This window comes from Laccaria bicolor, genomic scaffold, assembly GCF_000143565.1.
Source record: "Laccaria bicolor S238N-H82 LACBIscaffold_18 genomic scaffold, whole genome shotgun sequence".
Lineage (NCBI taxonomy): Eukaryota > Fungi > Basidiomycota > Agaricomycetes > Agaricales > Hydnangiaceae > Laccaria > Laccaria bicolor.
Genome location: NW_001889889.1, coordinates 83,143 through 100,052, shown reverse-complemented (window position 1 = coordinate 100,052; position 16,910 = coordinate 83,143). Strand labels below are relative to the sequence as shown.

Sequence of the window (16,910 nt, the reverse complement as noted above, 5' to 3'; positions counted from 1 at the left end):
CGGTGCCCTCTCCCACCTCGAACTAACATCCATGCTCGATTCGCTCGGGTCAACGCTCACCCGATCCACCGTCTCCTCATTCTTCACGAGGAACGGAAAAAAGGCGGAGAGTGATGAATTAAGTTTCGAAGAGGCTATCAAGTGTTTGGAGGATGAGCTTGGGAGGCCGGTGGAGGAGAAACGGAGGGTGGACGTTGATGCTGGGGAGAGTTGTGTGCCTACGCCTGTGTTGATGGTTGCGTCCGTTGCTGATGGGCAGGGGAGGGAGTTGAAGCTTGAGGAGATGGATTTTTCAAAGGATCAGATTGGTGTGGGGGAGTCGGGGGATGATACTTCTGATGATCCGCTGTCGTCTTCGGGTGGGAGTGGAAGTGTGGGGACGCTCTTGCCGCCTGAGGAAAAGAAGAAGAAGAAGAGTCGGTTCAGGAAATCGTCGGCTTCCTCCTCTAGCGATCAAGCGAACAAGAAAAAGTCGAACGGAAAGCCGAAGAAGAGTAATGGTGGGAGTAAAGACGATAACAGCGAACTCGAATCTGATCAAGATTCTGTGGAGAGGGTTATCAACGTGAAGAGTTGTCCTTTATGCCATCGACCACGGATGAACTCTAAAGCGGAGATGGATATTATCACGCACCTCGCGGTGTGTGCCAGCCGGGATTGGAGTTCGGTTGATAAGATTGTCGTGGGGAATTTCGTTACGGCTAGTCAGGCGCAGAGGAAGTGGTATACGAGGGTTATTGGGAAGATATCGAATGGGGATTATAAGCTTGGTGCGGTATGTTCTTTGTTTCTTTTTCGCTTGATATGTTGGGTAGAGCTGATTGGTTTTTTGGGGCGTAGAATTCCGCAAATATCATTGTGCAGAATCGTATTACGGGACAGTTGGAGGAGGAGAAGATGCAGGTTTATGTTCGGCTTGGGATTCGGTTGCTGTACAAGGTTTGTTTCATGTCTCCCATTCAACGCAGGCTGATGGGCTTTGGAATGTAATAGGGCGCTTCAAGTCGGATGGAGGGCGCTCGGGGTACGTTACTTCCTTTCGGGTGGGTATTGTTCTTGCTGATCACCATACAGCCCGCCGTCTCTTAAAGTCACTATCTATCAAGCAAGGTGTCAAGTACGACGCGCCCGAGTCGGCTCGTGAGATTCCGGTGTTCATCGAGTTCCATAAGCTCAATGTCGGTGAGATCGAGGATCCCCTGGATTCTTTTAGTGAGTGGATAGTTTGTTGCCGAGAGTTATGTTAACGTTGTTGTATTGTAGAAACTTTCAATCAGTTCTTCTACAGGTACGTTATCCTTCTTCTGGATGTCCCCCATATCTCATCTCTTTCGGTCTACAGGAAACTCAAATCCTCCGCTCGTCCAGTAGAGTCCTTAGACAACCCATACCGCCTCGTCAGCGGTGCCGACTGTCGCATGATGGCATTCGAGACCGTCAGCGAAGCTACGCGCTTGTGGATCAAAGGCCGCGAATTCACCGTTGCCCGTCTACTCGGTGAAAACTATAAACACGAGGCGGAACGGTATACCGGTGGTGCACTAGCCATCTTCCGCTTGGCACCCCAGGATTATCATCGGTTCCATACACCTGTAGAGGGGACTATTGGGAATATGACGGACATTGCGGGGGAGTATTATACCGTTAACGTTAGTACCCCCTGTCTTTTTCTTTGAGTATTGGGTGCTGATGAGGTCGTTGGTAGCCTCAAGCTATCCGTACTGCGCTCGACGTCTACGGCGAGAACGTACGCAAGATCGTCCCTATTGACAGTCCCCATTTTGGGCGCGTCATGGCCGTGTGCGTTGGGGCTATGATGGTTGGGTCCATTAAGACTACGGTTGAGGAAGGTCAATACGTACAGCGTGGTGATGAGTTTGGGTATTTCGCTTTTGGTATGGTATCTCTCCTGTCATCCCGGATCGTCTTTGACGTATCGTTTCTAGGTGGGTCTACAATTGTGGTGCTTTTCGAAAAGGGAAAAGTGGAATGGGACGAGGATCTTTTGATCAATGGTCGGGCTTCTTTGGAAACTTTGGTTCGTGTTGGGATGGGAATTGGGAAAGGTCGTCCTGCTGTTGCGGGTGCTGTTTGAGTGGTGTTGTTACCCCAGAGTTTTTGGACAAGTGAAAGGATAATCTAAATGTGCTATAGTTTTCGTTCTGGTTTCTTATTATATTATAAAGTTAACTTTTGTCCACAAACATCCAAAGGCAATTCAGCCGTCCTGCATAAAGGAGAAGAATGCTATAAAATCCGTATCAACCCGTAACCCTCCTAACTGCTCTGATACCCGTCCGCCCACCCTCAACCACTCGCCCCACACACCAATGCGCGCCATAAACCAAAAACTGCAGGGACATAACCACCCCTACCATGAAACAAACAGCGATCACACCTTCCGGCCAGGCGTCGAAAGCCACCAGCCCGAGGAAGAGCATGAGGGAGAGGGCGGAGATGAACATGCAGAGACCTGGGACACGCGCTGAGAGGGAGAAGAAGAAGTAAGAGCCGTATACGTCCCGTGCACGGGCCTGGACAAGGAAGGGTTAGAAAAGACAGCTGCGTAGGATTAGGGGACGTACAATGAATGTCTGTAGGTCTGCCCAGTTGTACCTTAAAAGAAACCAGGCGTCGCATGCGATGCCGAGACCAGATGTGATGCTGCTCGTAGCAATAGCGCTCCGAGCGTAGGAGTTGACGCCAAATAGTGAATCTGGGGAGATGGAGAATACGGCTGTATCGACACTGAGGTAGGTGACATTAGCAACTCCTTTTGAGACTGAAGTCAAATGTACTTACGCCGCTAGTGCGACTAGCTGTATGAAGAGATCGGGTAAGAATGGAATCAGGGATGGAACGATGAGAAAAGTACCCACCAAACCTCCCATATAAGTCCACTCCATCTGTAACCGCGCGAACACCTTGTCATATTCCGAGTCCATAGTAGCCTCCTTCAGTTCGCTGTACATCGTAAACGACGCCAGCACTCTCCCCGTCAGCGATAGCGGCCGAGGTTCCAAAACCTCAATCTTCTCCGTGTATTTGGGTAAGAGTGACGCTGATATCCAACCCCAGCTGCTCTTAGGATGTGAAGGTTGATTTCGAGGCGAGTCGTCGTCGGATGAGTTCCAGTATGTTTGTTGGGGAAAGTCTTCGGGGTCGGAAAAGAGGGGAAGGGGTTTGCGTTCTTCGATTTCTTCTCCGTCGCTGGAGAACACTTCTTCATCGGAGCCGAGAGCGTATCCGCGAACCCTCCGGCGTCGCAGGATGGAGGGCTGTGGAGGTTTTGGTTCGTCGTCGATAGGTGATGGTGGGATTAGAGTGCTGGATGCTCGTGATGCTGCGAGTAAAGCTATCAGTAGGAGGACAAGGTTGCACAAGTGAAAGACTTACAGGAGCTCGCGTCGGATGAATATCCAGTGTCAGACGGACAGAGTAAGGGCGGTGAAGTCAACGGTGCCATTGGTGGTCTTACCCTCAGATGCATGAGTGCCCCATTCTGAGGTTTTCCTCGACTGGAAATAGCTCGATTGGAAGCTGACTGGCAGTGAAGCCTGATCTCCAGTCCTACGTAAGTCAGAGGAGTTTGGGTCAACCTTTCAAAGTACCACTCACGAGGTTCCGTTTCCTGCTTCTTCAAAAGTTCGCCTAGAGAATGTGTAGAGGAAGCGACCAGATTCCGTTTCTTCCCCTTCTTCTTGCTCTGCGAACGATGCCATATTTTGAAGTCAACCCGTGACGACATATCTGCTTGGTGACTGTTCGAAGTGGAGATCAGGACTTCAGGGTTTCGTGACAGAAGGGAAACGGACCCACAATCGGAATGTCTCCTTCAAATTGGGATTTTGTCCATCAACTCCCAAGACCGTTTCGTGAGAGTCGTGCTTGTCGACTTCGACAGTGACGATGGGGCGCCAAGACTTCTCCGGGCGCATAAGCCGGAGACCTTGAGTCCGTATAACTGAGAGTGGAATCAGATCACGTTGAAAGGCCTAGTCATTTCTTGTGACACACCAGTCAATTGCCATGGCCTGGGGGTGAAGTCGTCAGAATATGTCGTCGCTTGAGAATGATTGTTGACATACTCTTTTCTTTCCATGCCTATTTGTCGGAGAATTGAGGCAAAGTTTCTGAGTCAAAGGACGTGGTTGAAGGGAGGTGGGCAATGTTACTGGCGATGATGAAGAGCGCTGGGCAACGCTGACGGTGATGCGAGGCGGTGCCTCATGGTGATTGTGACCAGAGAATGTCACTTGATCTTTCCTAACCCGCTCACACACTGTCTATGTTCAACTGATGTTCACCTCTACCTGGCCAACTTGTGGAAACGATGCAACACTCGGTGTATATAACCTACCCCATCCAACTCCTGAACGCCGAGGCCGGAGGTTTGAATCGTCAATAAAAGTTTTCCACATCAAGACGCCAAATTTTCGTCGGAACGAAACTCGAGCATTTACTTTATCCACCGTCTTTACCCCAAAAATTTCAAGAAGAATGATCTGACTCAGTGCGTTCAAACATCAATGTCCAGCTGGAATCTAATTCTCTAAAACTTTAGTTCGACCATTGCTGTCAACGAAAGACTATTCTTGGGGCCAGCGGAAGGAATAAAACGACATTATGCCGTTTTCTTCGCGTTGGATTTTAGTGAACGCTTCACTTGAAAAAAAGAAACTCATACCTCTACAGGAACAGTGTCTTGAAATGCGCTCGCTTGGATGTTGTACAATTTCGCGTATTCACCTTCGATTTGCATCAGCTCAGTATGTGTCCCCATTTCGGCAATTCCACCATCTTTCATACATCTAGAATGTTTCGTCGTTAATCATTCTCTGCGCCGAAAAAAAGGTTATCGGAGAGACGAACATGATCTTATCGGCATATTTGGTCAGGTGTCCAAAGCGGTGGGTCACGAAGATCATTGTCTTCCCAGACCGCACCTTAATGATTTCTTCAAAAAGCCGGAGTTCACCTTCTGCGTCAAGGGCGGAGCTCGGTTCATCCACTGCGACAAACTTTATTTTATCGGATTGGAAGCGCATGAAAGACCGAGCACTACGAAAAAAATTAGTTGATCCAAAGTTTGACTTTGTTGAAGAACTTACGCTACGACTCGCTGTCGTTCACCTCCAGAGATGTCAGTTTCCCTCTCCAATTCTTCAAGTTCCTTTTGCAAAGGATGATCTTTATACTCCTTGAGATTAAAGGAGAAATGCATCGTGGGAGGTTTCAACTGCGTTTCAAGACCGTTCACAAGCTTTTTGATGAATTCCGAAGCGCCTCCTTGTTGTGCCGCTCTTTCAACCATCTCCTTATTCGCACACTGGTCGGGGAATCCTACGCCGATGTTTTCGGATAGGGAAAGTGGGTAAATCTTAGTATCTTGACTCAAGATGGCGATTGATTCATGGAGGTCAGCTAACCGATATTCATTGGCGTTCTTTCCGTCGATGAGCAGTTCCCCAGAGACGGGATTGTAGAGACGCGAAAGTAAGCGAATGATCGTGGATTTGCCGCTTCCGTTTGCACCTACGACGACGACGAGCTGACCTGCACCGATCGAGAGGTTTACGTTCGTGAGAGCGCCTATAGCTTTCTGGCTTCCTGGGTACGCAAAACACACGTCGCTATTGAGGGAGAAGAAGCCATCGTCAAAAGGCGTTTTTGGATTTGCATTGTAAGTGTTCTTACCGAAGTTCGAACTCCATGCCCTTCTGCTTGTCGGCGTGTTGAAGGGGATAAGACAGGTGTCCATCCGAAACCTTGTTACTGATATTCGACGCGCTGTAGACGTTTTTTATGGTATTAATGCTCCTTCTATAAGATTCACTTTCTCGAAGGACGCCTTCCAGGGACCAGCTTAATGTGATGGACGATTGCTGTAAGATGGCAACTGATGCTATGGAGAATTTGGAAGGAGTAATAATGGCGGTGATCGCGCAATATACCTCAAAATCGAGTCAGTATGACCATCATTAACATTGTGGACACCTCACCATAGGTAGAGACGATAAGACGTAATATACAACGTCGAAAACGGGCATGTCCCGAACGGAAAACGCATAAAAAGGGTGTGTGTCCAGCTTGTCTCCTCGAGCTCTGGATGCCTTTTTGTACTCTGACAAAAATCTTTTAGAGAAAAAATCGGGCAGTGAGGCATCTCGGAAACGTACCGGTGAGAATCCAATTTGATAAATTGCCGCTGAAGACTTGCTCTTTATATTGGTCTTCGTTGGCCAAGTTCTCTAGTGATTTCATTCGAGTATGATCTTGGTCATTCCAGAACGCAATACAAGCTATCAAGTCCATCATTAGACGATGAGAATCATTTTTAAAACATGAAGCATTCACTCTTATCCCACAGTGCTTGCGCAAAAAGTGCAGAGAACAAAGGCCTCGCGATGCACATCAACGCAAAGAGAGGCCCTCCAGCAGATCGGGAAATATGCACGATCAACGCAAGCTGGCTCGTCGTCTTCAAAAGCTGCGTGAAAAATCTGATCAAAGTATCAACGGCTTGCCAAATTTCTCGAGATGAAGTTTGCTTTTTGCTCCCAGGTTCTGTAAAGCAATTAAGTGCGATAGGCCAGGATGACAAAATAAAGTATGTGTAAACCTCTAGATGTTGGAAGATCCATATCAAGCGTGGCTATTCTCCAGGTCAACTTTGGGCAGGACGTCGATCAAACAGCTCACCTTTCATCAAGTGCACATCAAAATGTACCGTAATACGGGCCTGAAGGACCATCATCATCCTCGTGCTATTTTCTCGTAAGCCCTATAAAATCAACCTGGTGGACGCACTCCTACCTCCACCATGTCATCAAACCGGCAATTACAGACCAGACAAGATGCGCTACGACCACGGACAAGATGGAAGCGACATTGGGACGACCCTCGCGAAGACTATACTCAATCTTTTCAACACATATGAGAACCATTGCACGACATTGAAGAAGATAGCGGGAATACAAACAGTTCTCAGAAGGCGATTCGAGATCTGCATCTCCAAAGCGTTTTCGACCCCTTCCCAAATTTGGCATGCGACGATGGCAAGAACTATGCCTGGTGCGAGGGTAAAGATATCCTTTGCAAGTCTCAGAAGAATAGGGAAGGAAGAACGAAGGTCTCGTATTTGATCTTGCAGGCCAAAACCTGAGGAATGTGCCGCAACCCTGACCTTCCAGATGCCGAGCTGTAGAGTAGAGATCTTGATTTTGGAGTTGGTGTGAAGAGGTTTCTTTTCTGAGTCGGATGTAAATTTTGAATTCATTGGAGACGGAAACAGGATAAGAAATCGAGGACAGCAAATGCCTTTTGAAGTCGGGCTTTATAGTATGCCCCCAACCCGAACATAACGGAGCCGCAGGGCTAACGGATCTTGAGCGCTGAGTGGCAGTGAGTCCTTATCAATATTATCTGTCAACGTTTGACAATTTCAGGGCGATACATATCTTCGTCACGAATCTTCTTCGCTGTCTGAACCTGTCTGAACATCCTTCCGGATGGGGTCGCATGCCAAGTGCTAGCCGCTAGCGTTAGATTTGGAGCATCCAAGTAGCATCCTGATCTAAGAATTAATGGGATGATCGACCTTACCGCCACCGCTGATATCGGTGAAGCAGTGGGTCAGGCTGTGCACAGCTGTGTAAATGACTCAAATAAAAGCTTCAGGGATCCAAGGTCCGCTTCCGGTGATGCACTCTGACGATGATGACAAAATTCGAAAATTTGAGTCAGGACTCAGGGTCATGTACAGTTGAGTGCAAAAAGAATGAAGGTTGGTTCATTTTTCTGGTTCTTTCTAAGAATCTATTGTACCTCAAATGTATTTGTGTATTCTTTTACATTATGTAGTTGTATTACACTTCCCTTGGTATGGACTAATTTCAGTGAAAGCTGGGGCCTTGAGAAGGTTTTTATTCTGGAGGCCATTTTTGGCATCTGAAAAAAAAAATATGTGCTAACTGGAGAGGTAGCCAGAGCATACCTCTGGTCAACCTGAATGAGCCTATCAAAGAATTAGTCAAAAATACTGGGTGGTTAGGTCTGTAGAGGCTTTGGAAAATGGCTTGTTTTGTCTAAAACAGGCCAAAAATGACCAAAATAGCACAAAATGTCCATTTTCTGGAGGCTCTACAAGCATAACCACTCAGTATTTTTAACTAATTCTTTGATAGGCTCATTCAGGTTGACCAGAGGTATGTTCTGGCTACCTCTCCAGTTAGTGCATATTTTTTTTTTCAGATGCCAAAAATGGCCTCCAGAATAAAAACCTTCTCAAGGCCCCAGCTTTCACTGAAATTAGTCCATACCAAGGGAAGTGTAACACAAACATAATGTAAAAGAATAACCAAATACATTTGAGGTACAATAGACTCTTAGAAAGAACTAGAAAAATGAACCAACCTTCATTCTTTTTGCACTCAACTGTATATTAGGGGTGTTCACGGTTCTCATTTTTGATCTCATTTTTTATTTTGTTTTTCAGAAAAACGAGATGAAAAACGGAGCCAGAAATGAGACCAAAAAAGACCCAAAAAGACGATTTTTCGAAAAACAGGTTGCTCCGTTTTTGATGTTTTTCCATTTTTCATTCCATTTTTCATCCATTTTTCGTCTTCGGTTTTCAAGTTGCCAAAGGGCGTTTTGGCGTTGTCCGTTCTTTTCGTTCTTTCCTGATATGGCAAACACACCACCAATCACACTACAGAACAAGCAAAAAAATTAAGATGAAGTAGTTTTAATAGACTGAAGACCAATTAGTGAAGACTCACAGAAGAATTGAGGTGGACAGAATCCGACAGTTGAATGAGCGATAAGATAAGACGGGGTCTGCAACAAGATGTGGATTTCAATGCTGCCGGGGTGCCGGAAAATGTGCTGTTTGTTCATTTTTGATCTCATTTTTGAAAATTTTGAGGGGGTAGGGTTCACAGTTCTCAGTTTTGGGTTCAATTTTCATTTCATTTTTGATGTTCTACATCTACAAAAATGGACGAAGAGTAAATGAAAAATGGATCAAAAATGAGAACCATGAGCACCCCTATTGTATGTATAGCACTCTCGGGTTTTAGAATTGTTCGCTTTCAATGGTCAACAATTTTTTTTCATGGTGGGAACCGTAAATACCAACTTCTGGAGGTTGGAATTGAAAGCGATGATGTCAATTGCTTGAATCTACGTGCAATCATGAGATATTGGGGGGCGAGAAATATTATGTAGCATTCAAGAAATGATCCATGAGCGCTTGATCCCAACTTCACTCCAACTGCATTTTTAAGATGCCTTGGGAAGCATCGTAAACCCAATTGTTCGAAAAATACATAATCAAAAGGAGTACCATAGGTAAAGTTTTCGACCCAAAATCAGTAAGAATTGTAAAGTTCGTTTGAAGCACGAAATTTTCAGAAAGCTCACAGCATTACCAGCACATGCATAAACCCAGCACTGAAGAGGTGACAGACCAATGGTAAACTTCTGTGCAAGCATGAAAGTTTGGAGCTGGATCGTGTTGTATCGCGGGTTTTTATTGTTGTTCGTTTTCCCAATGATCCCATTAAATTCATGAGGAGATACGATGAGGTGGAATCAGGCAACAGGTTGTTTTTGTGCATGACAACCGTTCAAGTGGACAGGGGGGTAGCCGTGGAAAGTCAATCATTTTCCTTTATCATGTTTATATTATTCCAGGGAGCTCTGATTGATCTGAGCATTGATTCCAGCCTTGAAATTAAGGCAATTCAAAGGCAATCCGAAATTTCAATCCTCAACAAACTTCATAACTGGCCTTTGGACGTTCTTGTTGTATCATTGCAGCTGAAATATTTGTTGACTCGGAATTACATAAGGTGGAGCTGATAACATTCCGATCATTCCAACTGAAAGGTTCCGACCTACAAATTGTTCAAAACTACTCTTCCTCAAATTTTATTTCAAGAACCTTTTCCTCTATCACATGGCCCAGAGCTTCCGTCGTTCCATTCCTGCCCATGTCTGGGGTGAGCAAGTCTGATTCACCCTTCAGCTGAGCATTCTTCGCCTCCTGCAGAACCTTTTCAATCGCCCCCATCAGTGCTTGCACTGCTTCCTTTTCCACTTCAGGCCTGATGCTTCTGAGTGACAGAAGGCCTCAGAGGCCAATTCTTTTGATGGTGGTAATTGGCCTCTGGGGCCATTTCCGCTCTATCACTGCGCTTCTAAATCCAAATTTGGTTGCTTCTTTCATTAACATCTAAAAATAGTTCGAGCATGAAGGTGACACTGCCGGCCGCTAGCGACGAAAGCGCTAGCTCTTGCCGCCACCGCCAATAGCCAGGATTCCTTGCACCCTTTCCTCCTGCTCAGCTTGTGCGCCCCTTTCAAATATTTTTTGGTTCATCTACTAGTCTCCTAGACCAGCTACGTAGGATCCAAACTATAAGAGATTTTCGCGGCGAAACCCCCTCAAAAACCTCAGCAAGGGCTGACATTACTGCATTCCTCCTCACCTCCTGACTCAATGTACGAAACCTGGATTACATTAAATCCATGGTCAACCCACCCCCGTCGTCATTGGCAATGTATTTCGTAACTGAATGTTCAAGAAAATGTCGAACATTTGTTCTGTTTCAGTGCTTTTTGTGCTTCGCTAGCAGCCCCTCACGTCCTATAATATTTATTGACTGTAGTAGTATAATTATAAGTTGAAGAGAAAGGATCAATAGCAATTGGATTTCACTCGAGCCTTGAGTCATGAATTTTCAACTTGAAACCACGGCTCTATTACTCGCCACAATAGAAATTGGCACTATCAAGCTCGGAAAGCTCGGAATTTGGAGCTGCGAGGGATGGAATATGAGGCTTGTTGGAAGGATAAATGCACTTCAAGTGTATGCTGAAATAGAGACAGCCTACAGGACGGAAAGGAGATGCATTATGGGGTTGGTTGTGGAATGACTCACGTGGCCCACTCTAGATTATGATTTTTGATTTTTACTTGCAATCTGTGCTTCTCCAAATACCTTTCGACATATCCAAAAATTTCCAGTTTTGTTCCTATAAAATTCACAACAGGGGAAAGACTTTCATCATTGTCATTAAACCTCCTTTATTTGTGTGTTTTCTACTTCAACCTAAACGAGAAAATTATGAATATTGGTAGTTATGTAGCTCAAAGTGTGAAGAATAGCTCTACCAAATTAATTTTAAGATGGCGTGAGGGAGCAGTCCAAGCGAGTCACATCTTGAGTAAAGGTCAGACAAGACCAAAGCCATCGAAGGTTGCCAAACATTATCATCGTAAGGACAGTAAAAACACTTTCACCCTACAGCCCCACACCTTTGTAAAATTCATCCTAAACCAAAGTGACCTTGACCCCAGATTGACCCTATATCTCTACGAGGCTAACATCGATGTTGTTCAAGGGATATGAACAGCTTTCATGTTTATTTTTATCCACATAGCACTGAAGTCTCCACTTCGTCATTTCCACAAATTTGTATTCCACATCCAGTTGTACTACAGAACAGAAATACAAGGAATACAAATCATAAGTGGTATATTGACATCCACCTAAAATCTATATATTCTCAAGGAGAGGGCTTAAAACGGGGGAGAAGGGAAGTTATTGAGGGAGAGATATCGGTATGAGGAATCCTCAGTCACGAACTTCAACTTGCCATGCATTCCTTCCATATGGAGTGTAACGTAGACTTCCAAAACGTAGTCGAGGAGAGGGATAGTGGTGTATAGCTCAAGTAGGGGGTAGAGATTGTGACAGGAATTGGGTCATGATTCTCCAACTGCTGTACATACATTGTAATGAAAGCTTACAGTTTAGATCATGGCAAACGGTACTCACAATTTCGAAAAACCCTCTCACAAACTTCCCCGGCAAATGTTCTCCTGAAGTGTTTAGCCGCTTGCATGGAGCATCGTGATGGATGGTCGGATGATGCATCGAGCTGTTGTTCCCGTCATAATTCGGTGTGTATAACCGTATAAGTATGGTTAGTCTGTAATAGTTAAGCAACCCGTGAATACCGCATGATGTGGAGACTCGGAATAGCTGGATGGAGGGGAGGTTGGAGAAAACAGATCAGCCAATCCAATCTATAGCACGAAGGTATGGGTCGCCTCCCAAAGCTTTGTGAGATGATTGTTAGTACTCACCTGCCCGAGTACCCAAGAGGAATTTGACTAAACCCATCTTGTCGACCTTTTCCCAGCGTTCATGGGTGTACGCCATTGTTGGGTGCATAGCACCAGTAAACACTCATGGGACAGAAACGTGAAGCGCTATGATAAAGGTTGTGCATGGGTCTCCTAGAGTCTGGTTATCTTGACAAAGACATGGCACCGGTACCCACCTTACCATACTCATTTCTGCCACCCCTTCCACAATGTTCATAGGTAAACAGGTCCACATCGTTGTCATTGAGCGCATCAGGCAATTGGACGCTTCAGATATGGTGGATCTTGCCATCCAACGACCTTTGTGTAAGGTGAACCGATGATGCTGGCATAGAGGATAGACAACAGTTGAAATGGAGCGACGGGGGTTATCACGGTCAGTGAGAGGAATGAAAGCTACAGAATATTGCGATCTGTCAGCGATCTCGATCTGATGCAGGAGTATAAATAGCTATCAGCGCCATCAGTGCCCGGAAGACCCCCCTCTCAGGCCAATTACCCCCAGACAAAGAAATGGCCTCTGAGGGCCAAGAAGCACATCAAGGTGCTAGGCCCAAGGTGTCCTTTTTGCCCAACCACTCTAGCATCATCTGCCCTGCCCAGATCATTCCCACTGGATTCGTAATTCCTTGCCCAGCTATATCTGGAGCACTTCCGTGCACTGGTTCAAAGAGACTCGGCATCCACTCTTTGTCTGGGTCACCTTGGCTGGAAGAAGGGTTCAAATTTGCAGAAGGCGCGATTCCCATCGTTCCCATGCAAGCGGGACCAAGGTAAAATAGAATATCACCAAAGAAGTTGGAGCCGACGACGACATCAAAGATGTGTGGATGTTGGATAAAATGGGCGCACATAATATCAATGTGGTATTTCTCCACTGTTATATCTGGATACTCCTTTGTGATGGCCTCTACATGCTCGTCCCAGTATGGCATGGTAACAGATATGCCATTAGATTTGGTGGCCGACACCAGTTTCTTTTCTGGGCGACTGTGCGCTAGTTCAAATACATATTGCAGAACACGATCTACACCCGTTCTTGTGAACACCGTATTCTGGATGACTGTCTCTCTCTCCGTTCCTTCGAAAATACGACCTCCAATAGAACTGTACTCTCCTTCTGTATTCTCCCTAACTGTAATGAAGTTAATGGGATTTCTCTCGCGGTTAGCTAGGGGAGAGGTAACACCAGGGAGGAGGCAACACAGCCAAAGATTGATATACTGGTCAAATTCGCGACGGAACAACAGGAGGCTTTCCCACAGAGAGATGTGGTCAGGTACAGTATCTGGGTTGTCAAACTGATGCGACCGAAGTGAGTTTTCTGTTTTATTCCCAACATGACCACCATACCTGCTCCAAAATAAATCGCATCACAGGCTTGCAGAAGCTTCTTCCAGTCCGGCGGCAGCATCGTTCCGTGCTCGTGAAAGTAGATGCATGACGCCCAGAGATAGTGGCCAAATTCTAATTGAAACCCAAACCTCTTCGCAGCTAGCTGCTTCCAAACAACACAAGGCAGGTGGTGGCACTTCTAAACCTATTCCATCTCCAGGTATGACGGCGATGACATATAAGCGTTGGGTGGTCATGGTTGTTGGGAGAGAGATGTTCTCTGATTGCGGAAACCTCATCAGGAAAAACTAAAACTCACAATTGTGCACAATTCAGCTGCTCAAACATGTTGTGCACAATTGTTGGTAAATTCTTCTCAATTCTTCTCAATCGGAAATGGAGATGTCGATTGTGCACAATCATTGATAAATTCCTGTCAATTCTTCTCAATCAAAAAATCAAAATTTGGATTGTTCACTCTTGTCCTGAAAAGTGTTAAAACCCCATTTGCTTAATATCTATGGGTATGTCAATTCAATCGATTTTATTACTAACATTTGAGGTTCTATATAAATTAACTACAGAGACACAGAAACAGTACAGTGTTGTCAATAGCGGTGGAGGACATGCAGTGTATGGGTGTTAATCATGTCAGTGACAATGGAGTTGGCTCATGTCGACAGTGGAATATACAATGGGTCCCCAAGCCCCATTGACGACAGTAAACGAAGGCGTAAGCGTTGTCAATGGCTGCATCATCGGGGCTGTATGTGGATCAATGGCGGTGAGACCAGTGGCAGATGGACCATGGAAACGGCAGCAGCCGAGGTGGACATCGTGGGGAAGCATGTCAACTGTGGGCAGGGCACCTTCGTGAAGAAGCAAAGTGTGCCTGCAATATTACAGGTAGTGGTGGTCAGCACTATTAGTTGGGCACAATAGGTTGGGGTACTCACCTTCGTTGCAGTCCTCCCCATTGGCTCACAATGGGTACGTTGATACTGATACCGTTTCCATGGTGCTCGCAATCCTGGTAGAGCCCATTGATCTTGAGATTTGGTGGCCACGTCCTATTCATGACGGTGTTTGTCAGAACACATGGGTGGTCATGGTTATGGAATGCACACACATAGGGAGTGGTGGTTGCAGAATGACAGTAGATTTTTTCAAAAATGTGCAAGTCAGTTCAAATTCCGATACACGTGATGTTGTTGATTGTTGAACTGTGAGAAATCTACAACTTCGTCTTTCCCTTTCCCCCCTCCCACCATCTCACCACTCTTTGCGACCGCTGCCTTGCATCGCCAGTGCAACAACATTTAGGGCCATGTCAGCTAAATGGGTGTCGACGGCGCATGGAGAAGATGACATGGCACGTCCCGCTTCCCTCTGGATGTGCGAAGTCGTCTACACAGCAACGACACATACCGTCATCACCGTCCACAATAGCACAGGTGAGCACATCACATCGTAAGCCCTACATTCCCCCATCTTTCTCCTCCGCTAATTGCCACAAACCGCTCAGCGGCTATTGTAACACCCGCCAACTACCGCCACGTCACTGCGTGAGCACATAATGTCGTAAGCCATACAGTCCCCCGTCTTTCTAATTGTTAATTACCACAAATCGCCCAGCGGCCATCGTAATGCCCGTCAACCACTGCCTTGCCCCTCTGCCGCATTGGCCGATGACGACGTGATATGATGATGACAACAACACCGTTCAATGGGCATGATACAATGAAAACTCTGGTACATAGTCTAGGTATGTATTCCTCTCCCTCTCCCTTGTAAACCTGCCTGATGCAACAAAAGCTAGGTGATCAACTTAACGTGCTCCATCAATTGTGCAACAGGGCATATCTACGTCCCCCCTCTGTCCTCACAGGCTCCTCCAGGTACAATCAACGACATCGCCTTGCTTATGCGCCGTTCTCCTGCGGATGAAATGAATGGGCTGCGAAATGGTGTCAGTGACAGTCGATCAAGGCCAAAGAGGAGGGGGATGCATTTGAGATAAGGCAATTTAGGAAGGAACGTGAGGGGGTTGCGAAGGAACATGCTAGCAAGAGATTCTTTTGGCTTTTGTTTCACATAGTTTATACTGTATAGTCACTTACCATGCAATACAATCTGTCAACTTGAACTCTCGTCTGTTATGTCTGATTGTGTGAAAAAGAGGATTCATTCAATGGTACAATATGTTAAATGAACGGCCAATTGCACGCTAGGCATCATCAATTAAGCACAATTAAACGGTGCCCGTTTTATTTCACTCAATCCTGTCAATTCTCTCAAAAGTCTCAATCCTGTCATTTGTGCGTAATTTACAGTCAATTCTGTATAAATCATGTAAATTATGGTTAATTCAGAGTCTCGAGATTTCCTGATGCTTATCTCGGGCCAGCGATCATTGGTGAGGTGACGACAGCCCAATGTATGTGCGGAAAGTCTGTCAAGATGTGCTATAGCAGGACGTATTTTCTAAGCAAGGTGGAGCACCCCTCGCCCAGTGACAACCTTCATTTGGGTAATTGACTCCATTCTGATCGCCCCAGTGTCCATATGTCGCTTTTCTTTCTCTTTGCCTCTTCAAAAAATCACTCAAATTCCTTGCAAATTCCACCAATGCATCTCCTGATTTCTCTGTGTTTGGCCATTGATCATGAGTTGACTTTTCATATTTCACTCATACTACCGACAGTATTTTTACAACCTTTCACAGTTGCAGTCACTCTTGTGTCGAGAGACAACCTGTCACCTGACTGCATTCACTGTGGGAAGTGTTTGCACCCCATATGAGTGTTTTATTACACTTGATCCAAGTGCGTAAACACTTGGCTGAAGTGTCTGTCACACCCATCTGAAGTGATGCACTATTTTCAAAACACTCATTTACGGTGTTTAATGCACTGATCAGCCCAAAATTGGTGCAAGAATCACCGTCAAAACACTTGTATATAGTGTCTGTCACACCCATCTGAAGTGATGCACTATTTTCAAAACACTCATTTACAGTGTTTCATGCACTGATCAGCCCGAAATTGCACCATAGAATCACCGTCAAAACACTTGTATATAGTGCTGTCCTAGTTGCTCGTTACCACCTGCAAAATTTGGCACATAACCGTAAAACCATATATTTACAGCGTCACTATGGCTAATACATCTCTACCTACTTGATTATAGCCGTGTGGTGAGATTTCACTCACATGTTGAACCGTGAGCAATAGCGACCACCCACAAAGTCACTGAGAGAGAGCGTCCAGTACACGCATTGATGCGCCAAGAAGACGCACTCGTTCTGGGATAGAGGGGGGTGATGTGCGGCATCACAGAAGTGATTGATGTCAGCAGAGGGGGTTTGCCTGGTGTGAAAGGGAGCTTCGTTAAC

At 45.8% G+C, this 16,910-nt stretch overlaps 3 protein-coding genes across 3 annotated transcripts; all 3 read right to left on the bottom strand.

Moving 5' to 3' along the window:
* Positions 1–2,261: 2,261 nt before the first annotated feature.
* LACBIDRAFT_299945 (uncharacterized protein) lies at positions 2,262–4,102 on the bottom strand (the record flags this gene model as incomplete). The annotated part of the gene is made up of 9 exons (XM_001882723.1): positions 2,262–2,534; positions 2,586–2,748; positions 2,803–2,819; positions 2,880–3,343; positions 3,397–3,570; positions 3,619–3,761; positions 3,820–3,964; positions 4,018–4,034; positions 4,089–4,102. The coding sequence occupies 9 exons, from the start codon at positions 4,100–4,102 to the stop codon at positions 2,262–2,264; spliced, it is 1,410 nt and encodes a 469-aa protein (XP_001882758.1).
* Positions 4,103–4,717: 615 nt separating this feature from the next.
* On the bottom strand, positions 4,718–5,635 carry LACBIDRAFT_159502 (uncharacterized protein; the record flags this gene model as incomplete). The annotated part of the gene is made up of 4 exons (XM_001882722.1): positions 4,718–4,811; positions 4,873–5,061; positions 5,112–5,197; positions 5,261–5,635. Coding segments are annotated over 4 exons (744 nt in total), but the record flags the coding sequence as incomplete, so codon positions are not given.
* An 8,532-nt stretch (positions 5,636–14,167) lies between these two features.
* On the bottom strand, positions 14,168–14,950 carry LACBIDRAFT_328693 (uncharacterized protein; the record flags this gene model as incomplete). Its single annotated transcript, XM_001882721.1, has 4 exons — positions 14,168–14,408; positions 14,473–14,586; positions 14,793–14,923; positions 14,945–14,950. 4 exons carry the CDS (start codon positions 14,948–14,950, stop codon positions 14,168–14,170), a joined length of 492 nt encoding a protein of 163 aa, XP_001882756.1.
* Positions 14,951–16,910: the final 1,960 nt, after the last annotated feature.